General features: G+C 40.6%; 1 protein-coding gene across 10 annotated transcripts in view; it reads right to left on the bottom strand.

Annotated features, from left to right (window-relative positions):
* Window positions 1–1,105: 1,105 nt before the first annotated feature.
* APBB2 (amyloid beta precursor protein binding family B member 2) overlaps window positions 1,106–23,419 on the bottom strand; it is a 110,601-nt gene continuing 88,287 nt past the window's right edge. For 9 of the 10 annotated variants that reach the window (XM_066317079.1, XM_066317084.1, XM_066317081.1 and 6 more), the window contains 6 exons: window positions 11,004–11,118; window positions 8,440–8,527; window positions 7,488–7,571; window positions 6,877–6,992; window positions 5,922–6,101; window positions 1,106–5,304 (listed from right to left, as the gene is read on the bottom strand). In XM_066317079.1, the coding sequence (XP_066173176.1) occupies window positions 5,137–5,304; window positions 5,922–6,101; window positions 6,877–6,992; window positions 7,488–7,571; window positions 8,440–8,527; window positions 11,004–11,118 (751 nt within the window). In that variant the 3' untranslated portion in view covers window positions 1,106–5,136. Of the gene's footprint in view, window positions 5,305–5,921; window positions 6,102–6,876; window positions 6,993–7,487; window positions 7,572–8,439; window positions 8,528–11,003; window positions 11,119–19,249; window positions 19,391–23,419 lie in introns of those variants that run through there. The other variant, XM_066317089.1, reaches the window with a different exon arrangement.

Here is a 23,419-nt window from a genome sequence, read left to right as displayed (position 1 = left end):
GTGGAACTTTACCAATTTGACATTTGGATCTGGATTTAGACCCATCCAAAGAAAATGTTACAAAATCTCTGGTTTGTTTTCACCCACACCAGTCAGTGTCATTGGATCAGCAGTACCTTTTTAAGAAAGGATGTGAATAATACTACACCAGCAGTGTAGACAGCTGGTTCTTGTTCATCTGATAAATATCCTTGCTTCACTCAATCAGTTTCTTTTATCATTTTAACATGAGCCAGCTGTCCTACACAAAGACATCCCTCACCTTCTGCATATCCCTGTGAGCAATCCATGCTCCTTACCTGTTCCAGTAACACGGTGAACTCTACTCTTATTTGTGAACAAACGCCTAAGGATAGATTTAGACACGTACATGTGCTATGTGTAGAACTGGAAAAATTCTTATTTTATTTCAAAACCATCTAGTAGGAGGAGAGATTCTACATGTTGGATAGGAATGGAATGGACATTATGGAGATTTCTTCTTTTCCCAATATGGCTGTTAAGTGCTTAAAATAAAGAGATTCTGCAGTTAAAGAACGATTTTTTTTTTTAAATCGAGATCTGTATCATTCATTACTGAAGTTAAAATTACTTGTAAAACAACATACATGTGTCTAATAACAGAATTGCTGGGCTACTTACATAATATGTGCCATGATGTCCCACACTTGGCCTCATCTTGCTTTCAGGAATTTACATTTTTGACACAGTTACATGGAGGTTAAACCAATCAGAATCTTGATGTCTCACCAAGAATATCAGAAAGTGAATATTTCAACTACAGGTCAGCAGCTTACTTTGTAAGCATGGAACATCACGTGGTGGCAACCTCTGGGACTGCTTTCAGATGGCTTCTAGGTAGATGCCTATATCACTCATTGACATTTTACAATAAAACTGTATCTTATGTAGCTATTTTTCTGTAATCCAGTTGTCTGTTTGTAATTTTCAACTAGAAACTCTTGTTTCAGCTTTACAGATACAAAACTCTTCACTGTAATGCTATTGCCTCTAAACCACCAGTGTGTTTTTCCCTTCCCTCAACCACCATTTTGAACAAAATAATTTCACAGTTTCATGGAGCAGTAACAGTTGAGACAATCACTTTACGCAGCTAAATTTATTCTCAGAACAGATTACATTTAAATGTGGAGAAGTGGTCAACAGCAGGGAAAATTGTCCTTTTTGTTGTCAGTCAGGGACTTTTATGTAAGACTGGGCTCTGCTGATAAACAGGGGTGTGGTTCCTTCTTTCTTACTGCTGTTAAATCAACCCTGCACTGGCTGACGGGACAGCACACATTATGGCAATGTGTTAATTAATGTGCCCAAGAAAGGAGGAATGCATTTGGGGGTAATGCTGAAATGCTGAGCCCATACTGGCTCCTGGAATGAGAATGTTCTCTTCTCTCTGAGTGATGTACTAACGCTTTTGGATTCCATGGTAAATGATCCATTAACTGTTGGATAAAATTAAGAAATACAGAACTCTTAGGAGAACTGGTGTAAGCTATAGATACTCCACAATTTTTGTTTCTCTGCCACTAAAGGGCATAGTATTTCTGTTAGGTACAGGTGACTCTGCACAGGAAGTATACTGTTCAACCTTGTTTTACTGTGAATGGATTCTATGCCATTCCTATGCTATTTTTTGTTATTCCCACCATTTGTTAACCACCCTGTAGGTGGTCTCCATAGCCTTGCATCTCCCACACCTCCTTGCTCCCCTGTAAATGAAGCAGTAAGTAGCTTAAATAAAACCTACAGCCAGCAGTACAGATTTCAAAAGAAAGGCTTTTATCTATTAGTCATTGACTGAATATAAATCTCCTTGCTTCTGCAAGGGAGCATGTTAATGACGTGACTGACTGACACGTGATACCTCTGACTTACTACTTGCATTGAAAAAAATTAAGAAATTAGCTTTGCTTTACATGATTCTTCTACAGACTTCAATAAAAATGTGACTACAAATAATTACAAAGCCTGCCTTTTTTAGGCAACCTATAGTATACAGAGTGAAGAATATTACAAGAGTACATCCAGTAAAGACAATACATCAACATAATAATGGAGGATATTTCAGTAAAAATAGAATAAATAAAATAAAAATATTTTAAGCCGTATTTAACAGGTTAAGTTAGAATATGGCATCAGACATACAAGGCATAGTGAACATGGCTGTCAGTCTACAGAATCACTAGGTATTATAAAAAAATGCATAGATAACTGAAGGGTTGCTATAACATCAACTAGAACAGTTGCAGTTGCTCAAACACACACACATCCCATACATACTTTTTTTGGCCGTGGTAAAAAAAGAGTGTCTGAATATATTGTGAAACAAAAGGTAATAGGCATTGCAATATTAGGTTCTGATTCTGCAAACACCTGGGTGTATATTAAGTCTTTTGGAGAATAAGGAGCTCTACCGAAGCAAAAAGGCCACATATAGTCAGATCATTAAGCACACATTAAATATTTGCAAAATCAACAGCATTTTGTTAACAGACATAAACCTCTTAAAACACACACTGGCGAGTGATGTACAGCTTTTCAAATATCTTTCTGTCTTCTCCTCAGCCCTGCCTGCAGCTGCACACATTGCTAATGAAGGCTAACCAGATGTTCAAGCCTTGAGAACATGGATGTAGAACCTTTACACTGCTGTTTGCTAAGTGTTGATTTAGTTAAAGACAGTCTGGATCTCTCTTGGGGGGAATCAGCACTGCACAGATGCAATGACAAAATTTAATTATACTGTTGAAAATTAATTCACTGCTGTACAACTGTTGCCAATCCCAAATCATGACATCAGCAGGAACTTTAAAAAGATGCCAATAAAGTATTCAATTTAAAATAAAATAAAATGTGAATCACTAGCACAATGATGAACAAGGAAACTTTCCTCTTTTCACTTCACAATTCTACCTAAGGGTACAGTGTTAGCCACCACAGTTTGAGAGCAGTTATCCCTGGAAATGTTCAAGATCAGGTTGCATGGGCAACCTCTTCTGGTGAAAAGTGTCCCCCTGACAGGGGTCTGGAGCTAGACAACCTTTGAAGTCTCTTCCCAACCAAACAGTTCTGTGACTCTCTGATAGGATGTGAGTTTTACACTGCTCCTAACAGAGGGGACTGGCATCAGTACTGGAAACTACAGAAGCTATATGCAAGCTGCCATCCCCATGCCTTGTGATCTGGCTCCGTGACCAGTTAAACCACAGGTTCTGCTGAAGAGGGTGGGTTTGTTTGCACGCCCTCCCCTCCAGCTCTCCCTGTGTACTCAGCATAAGCAGCTTCTCCAGCAGGACAGGCAACAGAGGTGGTGCAAAGGAGGTGGCAAGAGCGTGAGCCTTGAGAGGGGAATCAGTTGCTTCAGTGCCTGAGGTGCAGAGTTGTGGTCATGAAGAGATCTGAGATCCAGAGAGGATCAGCTCTTCAGAGGGTATTGTAGAAAGCAAAATTTAATTACAGTAGTTGCATAGCCAGCCTTCACCTGACACTTGCTCATACATCACACTGAGTTTGGTAATGATTTTCCTGCATTTCTCAATGCAGAAATTTCTTGAATCATCATTCCTTTCCTGTTGTGTTCCTAAGTTACTTTGCCAGGTGTGGTCATTAATTTCTTTGAACAAGGAAATAAAAAAAGAAAACAGTTTGTTTATAACAGTCTCTTGCTTAGTAAAATAAAAAAAGAGTTACTGTAACAAGAAGTTTGCCATTGCTCCTTTATCGTTGGAGTATGACAAATTTGCAGACTTGGGAGACAGTTTGGAACCTAGCTATAAATGGAGGCAAAACATTTTTAACACTAGTTAAATATACTTAATGTTCCATTTCCAAACTCTGTACCAATGTGCAGGTTAGACAGAAGATGACAAAGGGAAAGACTGAAGATGTATTTCAAAATTAGCCTGAGGTACAATGTTGAGGGCAATGCTGGGCTGATTTGTGAGGGTCAGCAGGTGTGTAAAGCAAATCAGATGAAGTCTTTGGAGCAAAAGCACTGAGATCCAACTCTAGTACTCAAAACACTATCTTGTTAAAAAACAACTCTCTTCTTATTTTGTTATAAGAGCATTAAAAATAACATAAATTCTTGAAATTTGGTAAATAACAAGAAATGTAATTGTTGTTCTTCTGGCATGCTAAGTATTCAGCAACAATATGAGGGGAAGGGGGAATTATGCAACCAGACACTGAACTGAATATTTCAAACACTTGTATAGAAAAGGTATGGAATAGTTTAATCTCTATAACAGTCGTAAGACAATAAAATCACTAAAATCACTTCTTTCTTATTCCTGATTGGTTTGAGCCCTCCATGAAACAAACAGTGTTTTTGATGGATTAATGATAGATTTAGGAGAATAAATTTAACAGCCAGCAGTTGAATTTGTATGTTTAAAGCTGAAAAGATTCAGTGGATCCCCCCTGATCACTCAATTACTGAAAACACTTCTGGATTTTTCAACGTTCGTTTGGTTTTAAACACAATTCGTCTGTAAAACCATAATGTGCAACCAGAAGATGACATTATGACACTATGATTTAAAAACATGTCAGGGAGATGTTAAAGTAGTTGCTAGACCAAGGCTGCCAAACAATTTAAAACAGGTGTAGTTCTGTAAAAAATAAAACGTGGTGTTTAATCTACAGTAATTCAGTTGTAGCTAATACTTGATACCTATTCCAGTGTTGAAAAGAGAGCGAAGTGCTGTAGGATTTAAGATTGGTTTGTGACAAATCCAGCTCAAGAAAGTGAAACTTCTAACTCAGGCATCATTCACTCCAAGGACTTTAGCATGAGTTCACTAGGAGGGACATGGCCATATTCTCTTTTTTGTGTGAGTTTAAGTAATGTTCATGTATTTACAATCAAACAGACCTTCCATTGCCCATGATGTAACTCACTGACAGCAAAAAAATTATTCATGCTTCTTTTCATATCACACGATGGTGGCAAGAAGGAGAGAACATGCTTGTCTAACATTGTTCAGATAGGGGGAGATTCTCTGAAGAGAAAGCATCAGCAACTGAAACGGAAGGTCAGACATCGTCCACTCATTTCCTTAGCGTAGCTACTGTTATCTTCAGTCAGATGGTAGGAGAAGCTTCTCTCTCACACAGCTATGGCATCTCTGTGACAGGACGCTTCTGTTTCAAAGTGTCAATGAGGGACAAGACTCCTCTTTTTACGTTAGTTGTAACTCTTCTGGTCACCGAGTCTGCAGGAGGTGGGGGTGGCCGAACTTTCTGTGAAGGAGGTCTGGCTACTAAACACTTCTGATACCGTAACTGCAACAAAGCAAAGGCATTCTGCAGTCATTGCTGGATCCAATAACTTCACAGATCGTTTCAAATGCATTTTTAGTGTTTTCTCATTAAATATAGTCAAACCTCTGTTTTGGCTGTGACAAAAAGCTCAGCTGAAGTTAATGGGAAATTGGTCTGTCAGTGCTCGGGCAGAAACTGTACATTAGCACACAGCAAGTACTAAATCATATAAATATCCATTTGAAAACTGAAAAATAAATTTTCTGGATTCAGTTACTCTTGAAAATGGATTATTTTCACTATATTACCACTGGATTTCATAGCACAACTCCAAGCAAAATGTTTTTTTCTGGCATTACGTAACTTCTGGAGTGAAAGAAAAGATTTCTAGTTTACATAGATGTTGCATCAGTTAGGAGAGAAACTAATTAAAGGGGAATTGCTCACCAAGCTGGCACTCAAACATTAAAATGTTTGGATTTTAATTGATTAAATATATCATGATATTAATTTCTATTTTTGTCTTTATTTTCTCTGTCTTGAAATTAAGATAATTGCAAGATTGAAAAAATGATGATTTATTGAGGCAGTGAAAATCTAAATCAATCCATTAGATGCCTTTGAAGAAGGTCACTTACCATACAAGCAGCTTGAACAGCTTCTGATACATTGCCTGCATTTGGTTCACACCAAAACACATGGCACTCAAAGTGCTGGTTTCCTGTGTCCATGATGAAGGCGAAGGTGTGGATGTCTTTGCCTACTCCCATGAAGGACAGGAACCGCACACGACACTCCACCAGGACTTCCTCTTCATTCTGCTCGTGGATCAAAGACTGAGCATTATACTGGATACTCTGTGGAGCTTTCAGTTTCAATTAAATGGGAGGATATCTTGGTAAAGTATTGTAATTTCTTCTGATCTATCAGCATAAACCAAGCGTGCTCAGGCCTGGGCTGGATCTCCACTTCCAGGCTGTCACCAGAAAACCGAGGCTTTGAGCGTTACCACAAAATTTTTAAATGTTGTGCATTTTAGAAACTGCTTGTTTTGTGAAGAAAGAAAACAACATGGCTATAATGACTCCAAAACCTGCTTCCCTATCACTGGTATGTTATAAAGCAGTTGGTTTAGTACCTCATCAAAAGACATATATAAAATACTGCATTAGTAAGTCTCACTGTATTAAACTCTATGGAAAAGGCTCTACATTTTCTTCTGCAACACAGATTTTTATATTACTCTTGGCTTCCATACCAAGAGTAAGGCAAATGCAATTTGGAATTCAGGATTGCTACTACTTTGGGCTTAACCTACAACATTTTAGGCTCAAAATTCCTAGAATGGAAAACACTAAATTTAAGTATCAAATTAATATTTATAATTTTTTTTTTCTGAGAACATGCTTGGAATGATAAAGAAAAACGAAGCTGATATGAGCAGTAAGAGCCTCTGCAGATTCTGGAAAGAAACAAAATGCAAAACAAGCAAATGAATTTTAGTTTAAACTAACCCCACTAGCATTTCTGTGTTCCTGGTTTTCAACACTCATATTATTTTAACTGTGTTTTAAACAGCACAGTCTGCCTTACTCTTTCATTGATGACTGTGACAGTAGCATCAGCAACGTTCATGGTAACTGGCAACCAGTCATCTTTGCTAGAGGAAGCCATTAGACTTTCAATGGCACTATTCAGAGTATCCATTCCTAAAAGAGAATAAAATGCAACAGTGAAAAATAACATCTATAAAAAATAACAGATTTTTTTTTAATCTTCACACAGCAGTATAGAAAAGAGCGTTTTGGATTCCTTATTAAAATTAAATTGATCATGGAAAAAAAGCATTGTGAAGTTGTATTTCTCCATCTGGAAAACCAAAACAAGTGCCTTTGGCTTATAAAAAAAGCAGGAGAGCATCTTGTTTAGCTTTTGTACTGCTTCAGTTCTTTAGGGCCCATCTCATTAGTAGCAGAGCTCATATTCAGAGAAAGCTGTAGAAAGAAACTCTGCCGCCTTGGCAGCTCCCAGAATACCCAATTTGCAAAACATATGTTCATATGATGCCCTGAATATTAGATGTCTTCATGCCTGATTTCATGTGACTGAAAGAGAAGGCTACCCTTCAAAAATCATGCACTGGCAGTTGATGAGCCATTAGAGTTTAAGGAAGGTGCTCTGGAATTCACTGAAGTGTTACATACCCACAGGTTTAGCTACAGGCAGCATGCCCAGGTACTGGACGTGAAACTTCTGTACCAGTTCTGTCTTTGGTGTTGGGAAATCTACTGCATGGGAACAAAAGTCAATTTCTATTAGTCAGCATTCACAGCAGGAAAAAGCACTGCTATTTCATCAGTAACATAAAACTGTTTACCCATTAATTGTACTCTGAAGGTATTGCATCGATTTAATGAAATTTTTATTCCTTCTAACAAAAACAAGCCTCAAGAATTTCTAAAGGAAGTTTTTGGTCTATGCTAAGAATAAAATCACATTATATTGCTGGCATATTAAAACGCAGAAAATATCAATGAATGGGTGTCTGAGATGTATAGATCTAAGTTTCACTGCAATAACTATGTAAAAATCTGTAATCTACTTTTAATACCATCCTTGCTAATATGTTAAACACAGTCATGCAAAGGCAACTTCCTTCTGCCAAGCACTAAAGTGTGCAAAAGCTGGTTGACAACCCACTTGCACCCTTGCCTCAGAAGTTGCTGAAACCTAGGAGGAGAACTCCTGTGGCTCTTCTGAATCCAAGTGAGTAACTGGAGTATATTCTGGTTCTAAGGAAGATTTGGCCAACTGGTGCAGTCTCAAGTCAGGAGGTATTTTTATTTGAAAAAGACAATATCCTGAGCACCCACAAATAAGGAAGACTGTGTTTGCAACACTTGCATTTCAAAATGAAAGAGGAAATGCACAAATTGACATGACTGAGCAGGACTCCATAACTGTTAACACAACCAAGAAAAATGCTTAAAGCAACACAGGAACAGATTACAATCTGTCAGATACTTTAATTAAAAAGCAGGAATACACTCCTGACTTCTCCACCCAGCATGCTCCATTTTTGTCAAAAACTGCATCAGAAACAAAATTTGTCTAAAACAGGACCATCCAGAGGATACTAGCTGTAACACACAGTACCTTGCAGAGGAACATCAAGGGTGACATTTGTCCTGTCTTGCAATGAGCTGCAAGCCATAGCTTTAGCATTCTTCCGTTCAGCCATAATCTGAAGAAGACAGTGATAATACAGCATTTAAAAAAAATATTCAGTACAGCAGCAACTACAAAACTACTCCTATTACAACCCTATTTCTGAAATCTGAAGTAAGTCAGAAGGTACATGACTAAGCAGGTTATTCTTTTTAAATAACAACTTTAATTTTACTCCACTTTATTCACCATTCCTTGACTACACAAAGAACTTAAGTGGTGTCCAAGGCTAGATGAGAGAGAGATTGAGAAGCCAAAAAAAATCCAGTCATTTTTATCAACAGCAAAATTAGAGTGAGCAGTAATATAGCAAGAAACATTAATATTTAACACACACAGAAGAATGTCCATTATGCATGTTGCTCTCTGAACTCTCTTTTTCCATGTAGATTTTTTCCTCCATTTTTATGTTTATTCTATAATTAAAAAAAAAAACAAATTAAAAATTCCACATGTGGTTCCTTCAAAATGTGTAGTACTAGCAAAAGAAGAATAAAGCTCCACTTCTAAATAAACATTTTGGATGGCTATTCCCTGGAAATATATCACTGAGAAAGGATCCAGGGAAGCTAACAGAGGTTTTCCAAAGCTCATATATGAACCATAGTTATCTGCTTCTTTATGTTACACCTGTTCATTGTAATTAAGCTATAAAGATACCTGGTCTTACAGCAGATGACACTTGGTCTGAAAATGCTTCTAGCAAAATTCTCTCCTCTGCCCCTCTCCGTATCTTTCTAGGTTTTATATGCTGAAAGTATTTCCAGCTGCAGAGTCACAAGGGAATATTCTTGCCCCCTCTGATGAAAAATTATACACACTAGCTTAGGAAGAAAGCCTGACTCAGTAAAGAGGTACAGCATGTCAGCACAAGTGCTTCCCTGAATCAGGATTACATCTTTTGCTGAATTAGCAGTAGATGTAGTAGCAGCAGTAGTTCTCTGTGTTGCTGCTAGCTATGGCTAGCTAAATGCCTAGTTGTTCTCTTATCCAAAATTAATGCCAGAAGTTTCATGTCAGAGTTACTTATGTGACAGCTCTGCTTTTCTGATATTCCTTTGTAAAGCTACCATGGCATTTAATCAATGGTTGACCTTACTGGATAAAAGCAGCAGTAGTAGGGCCTGTGTAGCACATTTTCCCCTTCTAGACATGCTGGAAATACCTGTGTGAATTGTAGAGTTGGAGAACTAGGAAGAATGTAACAGGTCTCCAGTCAGCCCCAGCTGCGGTGCTGGTGTTAAAATTCACCCAGCACAGTCCTTGGCCAACCCGAGCAGCTCCCTGAGTCCTGCCACTGGCACTCCCTCTGGAGCCCAAACCCACACAAACCTGCCAGGCTTTGCACAGTTGCTGGGCTATCCTCTGCATCAGGCCTAACCCTGCTGCCCAGAGGGTTCCAATAATGCATACTGTGCAAACGCTCACATTGCATGAAACACCAGAAACAAGTCCAATACCACATCTGCAGTGTCGCAAAAATGAAAAAGTTTTAGACTATACACCTGACTACAGAGGAGGGTTTGGCATCACTGATTCCATTCAGTAACATGGAGACAAAATGTAAAAAGCAAATGACAGTCATACAGCAGAATTTTAAAACCTGAAGGCTTCCTAATTAGCATTTCTAGAGGAGCTATGACTCATGAAGAGAGACAAGTTACACAGGGATAACTGATAAGATTATTCATCCTCAAAGCCTACTTTTTATATGATGCAAACAAAAATATTTTAAGGAAAATCAAAATGAGCAGTGTAGTATTTTTAAAAAGCGGGATGCACTCTCAAGTCCACCACAGCTCAATAAAAGAATAAAAGAGTTTCAAGTAGTTTAGTTTAACTTTCTCTTGATAAAGCAATTCAGATTGCCCACTGTAAAGGATGTGCTGTGTAGTTACTGCTGCATGAAATGACTGTACAGAGGATACTCTCAGACTGATCATCCAAGGAGACCAAAATTAATAACCAGGGGATGGTGTCAAACCTGTAAGGCAGAATGACTGAAAAGAACAGTCCTCCCCAGTATTATAGACAACACTATCAGAGCAGGAACTAAGATCCTTTAGTATACATAACTAGACTACTGTAAACCCCTTCTCCCCGATGAATTTCTTAAATACAGTTAGCAACTATTTTCCTCTATGTCCTGCAGGATGATATTAATTCAAACAAAGTCTGATTTATTTATGGAGTTTACCATAATTGTTTATTATTAATTGAACTTCTGTGTTCTTTTTCCATTTTGAACCTTTATTATTAAGGAAAGCCTTTGGCCTCTATACACAGTTGTCAAATCAAAAGCACATATCCTCCTTCTCAAATCTAAATGCCCACTCTCCCATAATTTCCATCCTTTCCCTTACAAATTCTCTACACTATTTCTCATTGACAGCTATACAAACTAAATTAACACTGCATACACCTGCTAATCACATGTATAAGGCTCATGGACCTCTGAACAGACAAATGCAGCTGACTTTAAATCCACTTGCCTTTGAGCAGATTTCGTGTAAACTTGTGGCAATGGCTTTTGCAGGTGTGTCACATCGAAACACATGACATTTCAGAATTCTTGTGTCTTTGTCTCTTGCCACGTAAGCAAAGTCTCTGTGTAAACAAGATAAATGGACACATTAGAAACATGCAAAACAAATTTGATGACATTAGAATCAGTAGTATTTCCAAAACTGCAAGTTCCTACTTCGGTTTAACAGATATATGCCTCAGCTCTCAACGTATAAAATACATGCCTTTGACAAAGCAGGTCTACAAATGTAATAAACTGCTTACCCATGAAACGTATATCTAAAGTTTGGTGCTTAATCTATATAATTCAAAAGCTCCTTATAGTTTCCTAACCATGCAACTTGACTCAAGTCACAAACCATAATTCCAAATGCAACTGTAAATAAACAGCAAAATTTACTCGAATGTGTTATTGAAGATGAAGTAGAGAGAGAATTACATATTAAGACAGAAAACATATGCAGCTCTTAATGGCTAAAAACCCCAAGAAAGAGCATACAACAATGTAGTCAGAGAAAAATCGTATTTCAAAGGACTGTATAAAGTGTTTAAAATATGCAGATAGTAATTAGAGATCTGGTTGCATAAGGGAGATGTGAACCTGCTGAGCTTTGCTCACACTAATTGCCCTAAATTTCTGACCTTATTTTTTCACAAGTTAAATAAAGCTGCCCTAGAAAAGAGCTTTTTGCACTGTACTGGCTAGTCACCACAGCACAGTATAGCTTTCTAGCATGGATGAAGGAAGTGCCATGACAGGGTTTATTTGTTCTCAGGCTGCTTAAGAGCAGGAGCTCTTCTGAAACAGCCAGTGATACACACTAAGGCAGGAAGAAGCCTGACTGCCCAACTGCCATTCTGTCTGTCACAGACTCTGTTCACTTGCACCTCTGCTTTTTCACATCCTCTGAGCAACCACAGCTCATTCCTACTTTGTGACCCGCTTGCTACCTTCTGGGACTTCGCTCCAGCCTCTTATGCCTGAAGTCTCTTTTCAGTGCCTTTCTGCACTGAAAGAGTGCACATAAATACATAATATAATATATTTACACAGAAATAATTACCAGCAAAGCTTTCAGTGGTGAAGAGATAGGAGGGATATTCCTAAGCCAGAGGCTTAGTGTAAACTGAAGTATTTCTGTATATAAATTCTGTAAATATTCTGAGCAGGGTTTAATGTAGCATGGATGGCCAATTTTTAAATTCATTTTAAATGCCCAGTGAATTGAAGCTTTTTACACTGAAGCTATCCAGGAAGAATCAGAAACTGTGGCAAATGGATTGCTGGCCTTCCTGCTCTGTACAAGATATGGACACTGTCCTGCAGGTAAGTACTGTACCTGTATCTAATTGAACAACAGATTTTGCTCTTCATGAGCCCTTGCAATGTAAGAGCTGCTCAGCAACAGGTACAGGTGGTTGCTCCATCTACGTGCTTTGCAACCTGATGAATAATATTTTAAAAAACCCAAGCCACACAAAACTATCAGAGCATGAGATCTGAAAGCAATTCCACATGACAGAGCCATGCAGAAACACAGCAAAGCTGGAGGCCCCTCTCTATCTTGCTATCCCAACCTGCAATGGCACACATTAGGGCACAGCAGGGACAGGAGGAAGTGGGGCAGCACATGGAATGTGCTGCCAGCTCAACCCTTCCTGCATGGGGAATGCTGCCCATGGGCTGCACTGGCTCTCACTGGCTGCAGCCCTGCCCTGCCAGCATGTAAAACACAGACATCCTTTGGGACAGTGTTTTTTACCCAACTGATGGTGGCCTGCAGGAAAACAATAATCCAGGAAGGTGCTGTCTATTACAAAAGGTGCCCCAAGGTTTCTTAGCTCCAGCCTGTCCCCAAGTCCCTTGGCCACAAGAGACTTTTGGCATGCTGTTCCCTTTTTCTGCACTGCAAGATGCTGAGTTTCAGCTGGAATCTTGCTCCTGGAAAAAGACTGATGCTTGTGGCTCATCTGGACATGTGCCAAGCCTTGCTTTAGAACGGTTTCCTCCTCACTTAGTGCATCAAAAGCAAGCTGAAGACTCCTAACTGGACTACAAGAGAAGAGGGTATGGATCACCTGTAGCCTATGAAAAATTAGCAGCTACAGGTAAAAACCATGAAACTAGGAGCCATATAAAAAAACCCCACGGGGTTGGTGGTGGGTGCTGGGAAGGAGCTGCCAGGACCACGCCTCAGTTCCACAAGTGCTGCCTCAGCACTGCAGAGCTGCACGCAAGGCTTGTGTCCAGCCTCTCCAGCACTTGGTCCTGCAGCTCCTGGACATTTCTTGTAACGGTACACAATCATAAACAAGGCTGGATAACACAATTATGGAAGAAAAGCACACACCAGTCAGTACATCAGTTTCAACTACTGAGAGCTAATAAAACCCTTGGGGGGTGTTGCAGACTCACACACTAGGGTTTCACTTTAAGTACCTGAACAGCTTGAACAAAGTAAATCAGCTAATTACATTCATGGATTGTGAATATACATAAAGCTTTAGATGATCAGGGCCTGCATCTACTGAGACAAAGTATGAAAAGTGAATTCTTGTAAACCTGTGGTACCACATCACACTCAACCCTGCCAGCACCATCTGTTTTAAAATCATCCATCAAAATTAGCACACAAAGCATCCTTCCCCCTGCTGGCAGAGCACAGACAGCACCACTGATGTCATGAACTCATGGAAATCACCCAGATGCCTGTGTGCTTGCACAAGTGGCCCTACATGGCAGCCCAGCAGCCAAGACCTGGAGATGGGCTACCAGCTGGTGGCAGCTGGCTCCTCCACTGCCAGCAGCAGCCTTGCAGCCTTGCTTCAGGCATGTCTAGGTATTCAGAAAACAGCTCCACAGCTCCTCTTGGAGAAGAAAGGTATGGCTTTCTGAGCATTTCGGAGTGAGTATCTGCTTCCTACAGCAACAATAAAACTTAAGAAAAGTTTTGTGTCGCCCTACAAAGGACCAGCTTCTTTTTTGTCCAAGGCCTTGAATCCCAAGTAAGCCAGAAGACCAGTCTCTGATTCTTCTTCCACTTGAGATCCCTTCTGGGTTGCTTCAACTATAAACCTTCATTTGATTGCAGCTCACTTGAAGCTGATTAACATTTAAGTGAGATTTATGTGCAACAGGCCCCTGGGATAATGAAGAAGTGCTGAGCAACGTGTTTGCAATAGAAATTTATGGAAAAGGGCAAACAGCTCCTCTTACCACTCCTCTCTCTTTACATTCTGCGGGGAAAACTGGTGAAAAAAGATGTTAAAAAGCTATTTCAAAGCCCTTGGCTGGACAGAGAGCTAGCACAGGGTTAACAACCAGATGGATGAGCCTGTCTCCATAGGGGGTGTGTGCACATGAAATCGGTGGAATCTGAGTGATGGCTCCTAGTAAAATTTCATTCCATGTCAGTGGGGAGAGCAGCAAGGTGTTTAGTGGGAGAATGGTGTTGCAAAAAAAGCTGTATACTCTTGAAATTTTATAACACAAGTGCAGCACATCAGTTGATACAGGATTATAGAGAAGTACCACATGCAATGTAATTTTAATTTTTTTAAAATCATATGTACACATACTACATTATCCATTAATAAATTTCCAGTTATAGGAACGGAACATAAATCAGTATTCTGGACAAAAGCTTGGAAAACAGAAAAATAGATAAGAATAATTTTGTGCAAGAGTGGGCAAAACTGGCTCTGCTGAACAGTCAAACATTTAGTAGTAATTTATTTTGAAAGAATACAGAACTAGAGAAAGACATTTTAAAAAGCAATCTTGAGAGTTGAAAAGACAATATAAGGTGCTAAGTAGAAGGAAATTTAATTTTTTGTTTGCTCTTTTACTCTCTTTAATTGGCAAATGTCTACAGTCATTGACTAAATCTCAGATAGTCATACCTATTTAACACCTGGCTAAGCATCACTTAGCTGCTCAACCTCGGATGAATATGATCACATTAAAAGCAAATTATGCTAATGCTGTCCTGTTTGAGTAGCAGCTATAACCATTTGCCACTATTATGCTAAAGTCCTAGGAGGCATCCCAATTAAGTACAGCCCAGAAGAGGAGCACATCCTCCATTACCTTCTCACATGAAACTTATTTCTTCAAAAGACTGTAGTAGAATGTAGAATTGCATTAATCCTTTTTTTGTTTTTGGTTAAAACCACTAACATCCTAATCTTAAAGTATGAAATAAAATATTTTTCTCTTCTCAATAAAATGAAATCGCTGCTATTTAAAACACCTATACTAAAATGATACACATGCAGGAAATTGTGCATTTCTTTCCAGATTTATGTATTACAAATTGTAACTAGAATCCCTGAACCAAAAAATTATATTCTCTGGGTTTGTCTTACAATTGATTGAAATTCATCCAGAATAGCCTATGGAAGATGACTTCTCTGTACTGGTGCACAGACTTCTGCAACTGCAGGGTAACAGAACAAATACTCCAGGCTGTGGGAAACCATCTCCTGAGTCTGTAACTTTCAGACTTCACTCTGCTTTCCTGCTAACAGCTCACCAGAGACTTATGAAAGCAGGAAACAAAAAGGGGAGAGCAGCCACCACTATAGCAGGGCAGGGTCAGAGATACCTGGCAGGAGGTTGCCATTCACTGACAAGAGATTTGAATGTCCATGGCAGCAGACAAGGAGAAAAGCAAGAGAAGGGAGAGGAGGCACATGATAAAAGCAGGTAAATATAATGCCATCAACACCATCCTTAGGTGGGGTTTTTCCATGACACACAAATATTCTAGTATCATGAATGGCAGAAAAGATGAGGTGCAAGAAACCCTACAGTAATATGTATGTTAGAAATTACAAATCCTCTGGATTAACATGTCTGGCTTTTTATCCAGACTTCTTATTCACATAGGAGAAAGGAGAATGTCTTATAGCTGAAATAATGTTTGTGACTCTGTTCGGTTCGCTTGTCTTTTTATTATGGTCACACCAAGGAACCTACAAAGTTACAGAGAAAAATTCAAAGGTAAGGAAGCGATAACTAGATGAAACAAGCAGCGCTGCCAGATGCTGCAAAATCTGTTTGTAAAAGATTTACTCAGGAACTTTCAACTACCAGATACCAGACAGATATGAAGTGAAACCACTGCTTCCGTTCCACTGGTTCCAAATGAAACTCACAGCCCCTTCTCCAGGTGAATATACATCCAACACTTTGGAATCAAATCCTGGAGGAGGAGGAAGAAAAATAACTATTCTCAAGTCTTCTCCTTCCCATTTCTCTTATACAGTAACCACATCTACCCTTCTCTCCTCAGTGATGAGAGCTGAAGTGATGTGGGGGAGAAAGAATTTTCCCTGTGTTTCTGACAGTTGCTGGAAATCCTAAACACACATGAAAGCTTTCCAATTTTTTTCACTCCAAGCACTTCACCTCACAGAGCTCCTCTACCTCTTTAGCTGCTCTCCAGCTGCAACCCAGAATGGCACACTTGGCCATGACAACATTACCCTGGTGATGGATTTTGGAGCCAAGTAGTTAAAATGCCCTCTCCAATAAGACATTTTTGGGAGACTTTCCTTGTTTCAGTTTTTACACAGTTTGAAAATGGATTTCCTTGCAGCAAAACATCAGTTATGCATTTTCATAAATTCTCCTCAAATGTTCTGGCATTGACAGAGCGTAGCTTGTTTTTCTAATTGAAGCATAAAGTTTGTAGGGCAAATTATCCCCTGCTGAAAGGCTGTTTGCTTCATTCCTTGATAATGTCACTTGCTCACTCTGAAGGAGGAGCTACGGCTACTTTGTGTGATACTCAGAGGCTTTAATCTGGCAGCCCTAAAACTCACAGCTGCCGGTTTTTCTTTGATGTCTTATCATTGCCACAGCTCTGTGTGCTTCCAAAATTTATTAAAACCCTCTCAGAGCTGATAGGACTGATACCCAGCTCAGCCCTTCAGAGCCCAGCACTTCGAAGCCTGAAAGCATTTGTGTGACTTTCACTCCAATTTCCTTCCTGCAGCCTGGGGCTGAGGCAGCTGATGAGCTGGGCCCCCAGATGGGCTTTCCAAGTCCCAGTGCTGCCCACCACCCTTTGCTCTGCAGGGGAACAGGAGTCCTGTCAGCCTTGCCACCACTGCCTCACCAGCAAGAAAGGTGGCTCTGAGATGCTACAACTCATTTACCCCTCTACTACCAAGGGCTTTATTCTGCTGCTGCAAAGGGCCACAGATGTGCATCAGCTGGAGTCACGTCGAAGTGCAATTCTCCAGATCCATCTCTGTTAGCACAGTGACAACAGTACAAATTGGACAGCTCAACTGTATGTCCCATGCTGCTGCTCATTCCCAGCCCCACCTCACAGTCACATGGCCAAAGCACCACCACCACGGCAAGGAGGACAGTCTGTGACAACATGTGCCATGGTCATCAGCAAGGGGGTGCCCTGGGAGCTCCTGTAGGACTGGCAGCCCAAGGGGGCCCAGCTAACACGATGTCACATCCAGCTGGTGCCTGGGGGTCAGTTGAGGCTTACTGATGCTCACCAGTTGCTAGACAGGCATGGCAAACTGAAAATTCAATCAGTAGCTAGACCTCTGCTTGCTTTATAGATGGATTTAACAAAAACCAGAACTTCTGGAACAGATCGTATTGAAAAATCGCTGGCCACTGATTTGGTCAACACAAAATTTTCAGGGTGTTTTGTTGGTTTTGGCCTTAACTACTTCACAGTATTTTTTAAATATGCATGGGCAGGGAGCTGCCTTCCTACCCTGTGCAGCAGTTTTTGAAGCAAAGGCACAAAAATGAGGCAGTTTGTCAAGGCCATTATAGTTGCTGCATCTCCCCTGAAGCACGGTAAAGTGGGGGTTTAACTCCTCAGCATGGCCAGCGTGATGAATCCTGAATTTCTTTAAGCAAATGAATGTGTTATTATGCCTGTGAACCTCTGAACAGCCTCTTTGCAGCAGATGCTGTAAATTTGACTTTGACAAATTAGTATTTAGATGTTTTTGACAATGCTTCTGTCTTCCAGATCTAATTGGAAGACGTGGGCTTTTGTTTAGAAGGAATATTTAAAATTTAATAAAGAAATACATCAAGTTAAGATGCTCAAAGCTCTCTAACAGATTTCACTGAAGACAGCAGACCACACCAGCATAGTTAATCTCTCCAGTGTGTTTTGTTTTAAAAGCAAGGCTTTCTAGTCCTTTGTTCTTTATTATTCAGACAGAGAACACAGCAGTTGTGCACAGACACTACCCATGAATCTATCTGCCTGAAGCACACTTTTGCCAGTGCTAGGCTGGAGGGATCATCACTCTCCACATGCATGAAACCTACATTAGACTGCAAAACCATGATCAAGAAAGTTCAAATATTTCCCTAGGCCAACACTGCCTGAAGAACTGATTAAAAAAGTCAGGCCTGGAAACCATTCTCATTGTATTCCACAAAGCAAACATGAGGAATAGTCTGCAACTCTAAACCACATTCCTTCCACCCAGTCTCACTTTCAAGTTTTTGCAATTTAGAAGAGCAAACAAACCCCAGATCTCATCTGAGGGATGCAATTCTATTGCTAAGAGCCTTTGGAGTGGCTGCAGCCCTTGTGCTGCAGAGCACCTGACTACAATGCCTCACTGTCTGTGCTCCCATGAAACAGGAAGCATTGTAGAGAATTTCAAACGATCCCTTTGTACATCCAAACAAATCAAACATACCGGGGACAACTTTTCTTCAAACTTGAAAGACAAGCAAGCAACCCAGATGGACCCAAAACAAATACCAAAACCAGAAAAGAAATGTTTACTTTTTCAAATCTAGCTAAACTTAACTCTGAAATCCCCTGCTCTCAGTATCATGTTGGTTTTTTTTCAATTTTTAAAACAAAAGCTGGGATCTTAACACTACTGTCTTGCATTTCAGATTCCAGAGCACATCATAATACGAATTTAATTCCCAAGACCAGAAGCAAATAAAACCCACTGCATCACATAGTTTTAAACTGTTCTGTTATTAGAAGGTTTGGGACCTGAGGAAAACACCCCAAAACAACCAACAGCCAATATCAATTGGACAATTTTGTTAACAGCAAATTGAAAGAGTGACAGATATGAATTTACTCACTGAAGTTGAGCTTCTGCTCACTGATACAGGCAAACCAATACAACATTTTCCAGTGCATGCCGGAAGGATAAACACAAAAATGGAAAAATGAAAATAATTTACCTCTCTCTGAATCCAGGGAAGCATGAAGAAACAGAAAGAGCAAGTTAGAAAGCACTCAGGCAGACAGAGCTCCAGCATATGATAAGACAGGGTAGCTGAAAAGTGCTGTACATTTAACATACACTGTTTGTTTGTAGCACAACATACGGCCACTATTTCCTCTCGACACCTTTTTTCATTGAATCTTGTTGCTCTGAAGTTTGTATTTTTGGAAACATGCAATGAAGCCAACAGGCATCAGCTGAATTCAGCGAGGCAGCGCAGACATATCAACAGTGGGAGGTAATAAACCTTAAAATACCACACACAAGTCTGGGAAGTAGTATGCAGAAAGTATAAATAGACACAGAAAGTGCATGAACCTTCCTACATCCAAAATAACATTTTATACAGCAGACACTGACAAAAGAAACAAGAATAATTCTTCAGGTTGTGCAAACCTTACATTGTTTAAACTCAAAGAGTAGAAAGATTGTCATCAGCTTTTTAAATGCCTTTTCCAAAAGCTCATGCCCCAAGGTCACTTGGGGTTCTCTGAAAGTTGCACCCTGAAGAAATGACAGCCTGGGGAACAACTTTCCATGAGCATTGAACTGAAGCCAGGATGTATAAAATCACCACACACTTTCATTTCTAAAACACTTCAGCAACCACTAACTCTTGGTATAACTTTACCAACATCCCTTTCCCACAGGCAAAGGCAGACAGGAGAGGCACAAGCTCCCCTGGCTGGTGGCTCCCCTGCTGCAGACCTGCTCTGCCTCCTGCCCTGAAGGGGAATTCTGCCTTCCAGACCATGCCAGCCACCATGAAACCCCAGCAGGGTGAGCTGGCAGGGACACATGAGCTTCTGGAGCTTGTCCTGGGGAGAATAGCCAGTTTCCTGGGATGTTACCACAAAGGGTTAGCTGGGCTGGGGAAGGATGTGGGTTGCTGCCTGCTTCTTTGCACCTCTCCTTAAACACTGGATGACACTCTATGCAAGGCACAGTGTCTCTACAGGAATAATGGCCATTCTTAGAAGAGAGCTACTTGGTCCTGCTGTCCCACTCCTGCCTCCTGCATGCACCTCACAACTTCCCTGTTTAAAGAAGGTCTTATCTCTAGTGAGCATCTGAGCATGGTTCATGCACTGTGTGCGAAAAAATGCAGGATCCTACATCATTCCAGCTTTTAACTGACTCTTAAAAACATTAAAAAAAAAAGAAGTGGAGTGGAAAAATCATCACATCTCAAGTAATAAGGCTAGGATTAAAGACAGAGCACACTGAAGGGAAGGGATCCAATTCCCATTACACATCTCATGTCAGCAAGCTTACAGACATTGATCTATTGCTTAGAAATGGCTTAGTGATTAGGTCTGGAATAAATGTCAGTTTTCTAAAGCAGGTTTTAGGTAAACATGCATATGGTTCCCTAATGCATCCACCCTAACTAGAGATAAAATTTTTTCTCATGTTGAGATGAAACCTCTCCTGCTGCAACTTGTACCTGCTATCCCTTGAGATAATCTCAATATCCTTAGCTCCTTGTGATGAACAGGAATTCACTGCAACAACCTCTCCATGGACATGTCAGAGCTCCCATCACAGGAGGTTTCACCGGACAGGGTTCTAGACTATCTAATTTAGGCTCCCTTTCCCATAAATGGCTGGATCAGATGGTGTTTTCATATTCCTTCCAATCTGGAAGTTCTATGATTCCATGAAAGCAGCCAAGTTGGAAAAATGATCTGTATTTACAAATGCAATGGACTTTCCCAGAAATTTTACAACAGAAGCTTGAAACTTAGCTTCATTGTAAAGAAAAAACACATGGTGATCTGCTCCACTCCTGTCATAGACTGAACTGGGAGTTTCCCCTTTTCAATATCCAGTGGTGACCTTTGTGGATCTCCCCAGCCAAAACCCTGATCATTCCTTTGCTTCAGCTACATGAGCTTTCTACAGGGCTTTGCAGATTCAGCAAGCACTTCAACTATTGCTAACACAAGTGTCTATAAAACAAAGGGTTAAAATTAGATCTCGTTGTTGCAAATATTGGAAATCTTTCAAACCTAAACACTGTTGATGCTATATGTTAGTGCCAATATGAAAATCAGATTTGAAAAAGTAGGACCACTTTCACTTTCTAAGAAAACACAGTGTTTCTAAGTAGTATGAGAAGTAAAACATATGATTTTCTTTGTATATTAACTACTGGCTTTATATGAAGTGGACAAGCAGAGATTTCCACCTGTCAGAAAAAGCATTATATTGGAGAAACTGTCCTGTGTCTTTAGACACAACATAGTGGGGGGAGGACAGGAAAAGAAATGTCTTAGAGACACAAAACATGACCTGCTGGAGCAAACTCTGAAAGGGAGATCTATTCATTCCACAACTGTTATGCATTTACAACTGTACAGAACAATCACCACTGGAGCTGCCAGCCCAGAGAAAAGAGCACTGAAGGAAATTGAGGAAGGTGAGAGAAAAACAAGCAGTTGAGCTGCTGGACTTCCTCAGGCATCAAGAAATGAGTGGGGCTCTGGCTGCCGTGGCATGCATATGAATCAGGGGAGGCTACCTCCTGCTTCTAACCAGTTAATTACAGCTTTCCAATTAACCCAACAACTTCTCATAGAGTGTCTTATGATTTATTAATTATTTTAATACAAAAGACTACTTGCCTGTATTCTCTTTACATTTTACTAGCTCAAATATGGTTGAATAATTTACCTTTTAACTTAAATTTTTAAAAATTGCCCCAAGGGTAAAAAGTAGATACGGATAGTTTCAGTTCAAGTGGCAGATTTTGTTGACTGCTCTAAGAGCCAGAAATGCTGCAAGAGCAGCTGTACAAGTGCTTCGGTGTGGTGCCCTACATATCCCTTTCCAAGCTGACTGAGTTAAAACGGGTCAAGAGCCTGCCAATAACCTGGGAAGACAGTCCCCAGAAAATTGTGTCAGGGCTGCTACACAGGATTTGAGATTCATTTCTGAGGGGAAAAGGCCAAGGAAAACAGCCCATGACCTTCCAGCCTGCAGAGGTGTGAGAAAGGACCCCGCTCCTGGAGCAAACCCTGAGAGGACACTGCCTTCCAGGGAATGTGGTAACAGCCTCTTCCTCCCCATCACTCCTGCCAGGCACATCTATTCCAGGTTGTTTTCTGATTAGTGCCTTTAGAGACAGAGCACTGCAGTACTGGAAGGGCACCTGCCTCCCTGATCCCTGCATTCCTCCAGAGAGTCCCCAAGCCCATGGATGCAGGGGAGGCAAGAGAGTTGTAGGGTGCTGTAACTGATGGGGGACACTGCTTGAATACAAGACCATTCCTTCTTCACTCCCAGGTTTTGTACATCAGTGACTGATGGAAACTGTATCCTGGGGGCTTGACCACTGATGTGCAATGCCCACCCCACAAGCAGAAGAGTGATGGAGATTTCACTGAGAGCTGAATAAACACCCTCTGACATGGTGCTCATGAGGCTATATCTGCATTTTTGCATGCAAGTTTGGGTTCACCAATCCATGGAGAGTGACAAACTGGAGTGAGCCCAGCCATGGGCAAGCAAGGCTCTAGAAGCCATGCTTGTTTAGCTTGGAGATGAGGGAGGATTGTTTAGCCTGGGGATGAGGTGATGGAGAGGATCTAATTAATGTCTCCTACTTGCTCATGGGAGAGTTTCAACAGTAGAGCAAATCCAAGTTTCTCTGCCAAGAGAGTCGGTAAACTCAGAGATCTATACTCTAAGAGGCTGTGCAATCTGTTCTTAAATATCAGCCTGAAGTGGCTCTGAGGTAATCCTGAACCCTCCCCAGGTTTGGGCAGGAGGCTGGTCCAGCTGACCTGTTGCAGTCCAGAGAACATTTTTCCCCTGACTCTGTAACAGAAACACCTCAAAGCACAGATCTGAGCTGTGCTGTACTGATGGACATGGTGATGCTGCGGTTACACAGATGACCAACCCACGGGACTGTCTCAAGAGGGAAGAAGGAAGCTGGCAGGGATGAAACAACATGCCCAAGAGCCTCACCAGCTCAGGTGTCCCACACATCCATCCCTGTGGCTGGGAAAGCAGGAGTTGTCCTGGGCTCCAAATACTCCACAAATTGCTACTGTTGTGTCTTCTACTTCAACAAAAGCCACTGTAAGGCTACAATGTGATGGAGAGCAAATCACACCAA

Source organism: Sylvia atricapilla, chromosome 4 (genome assembly GCF_009819655.1).
Source record: "Sylvia atricapilla isolate bSylAtr1 chromosome 4, bSylAtr1.pri, whole genome shotgun sequence".
In the NCBI taxonomy this organism is placed as follows: Eukaryota; Metazoa; Chordata; class Aves; order Passeriformes; family Sylviidae; genus Sylvia; species Sylvia atricapilla.
This window is presented reverse-complemented; position numbering and strand designations above follow the sequence as displayed.